Here is an 826-nt window from a genome sequence, read left to right on the forward strand (position 1 = left end):
TACCGGGGGTAAGGTGCTAAGAAATGTTGCACACTTTTCTCTTTGCTTCTGGAAGAGTTCTCCAATCTTGCGAACTATTTCCGCCATAGCACCGTATACACCAAGTTGCCTTTCTGATAATAACGATGCATTTAAGCTTTCACTGATATTACTCGTCAACATGTCGAAGCGATTACCTTTGACATAACATTCAATAAACGCTTCCTTGTCAACGGTCATGATGTAGTCGTATGCAATTTGAGAAACACTATTTATCTCCTCCAATATCGAGTCAGATATCGAAGGTGTCTTCGCTCGCGCAAGTCGCCAGACGAGGCTATTTATATACTTGTTGTTGACTCGGCGCTTTAAATTCTCAACCAGGTACCATACACAGGGCGTGGGTAGCGGTAGGAAATGTGACGTCCAACGCATCTAGGAGCCCTTTTTGACGATCAGAAATAAACGTGGTGTCTTGCGTTAAACGATCACCGTAAGCGTTCCGTAAGCAGCCTAGGAACCAATTCCAGTTGTCGAAATTTTCTACCGCTACGCAAGCTGTTGCCAGTGGAACTATTGACCCAACTCCATCAATTCCCACGGCACTTACAATGACGCCTTGAGAGGCCGAAGTCATGTGAGTGCCATCTAAACTAATAACATTCCTAAGATGTTCAAAAGCGTTAATAGAACACCCAAGCGATATAAAACATCGACGAAATCTTCTTTCGATTATAGTACTTTCGGTATTTGTTCCTGGATTCTTGTTCCTCAATAAATCTAGGAACTTCACCATATTCGTGAAGCTATCCTTGTCCGCACCCTAGATGGTTTCGAGGCAAGCTAC

General features: G+C 43.5%; 1 protein-coding gene across 1 annotated transcript in view; it reads right to left on the reverse strand.

Moving 5' to 3' along the window:
* The window catches only part of TRIADDRAFT_62752 (uncharacterized protein), a gene marked incomplete at both ends in the record, with an annotated part of 5,648 nt that extends 5,429 nt beyond the window's left edge, over positions 1-219 (reverse strand). Inside the window, one exon of the mRNA XM_002118701.1 lies at positions 4-219. Coding sequence (XP_002118737.1) covers positions 4-219 — 216 coding nt within the window. The remainder of the gene's footprint in view (positions 1-3) is intronic.
* Between the last annotated feature and the right edge of the window lie 607 nt (positions 220-826).

Source organism: Trichoplax adhaerens, genomic scaffold (assembly GCF_000150275.1).
Source record: "Trichoplax adhaerens TRIADscaffold_728 genomic scaffold, whole genome shotgun sequence".
Taxonomy (NCBI): Eukaryota; Metazoa; Placozoa; class Uniplacotomia; order Trichoplacea; family Trichoplacidae; genus Trichoplax; species Trichoplax adhaerens.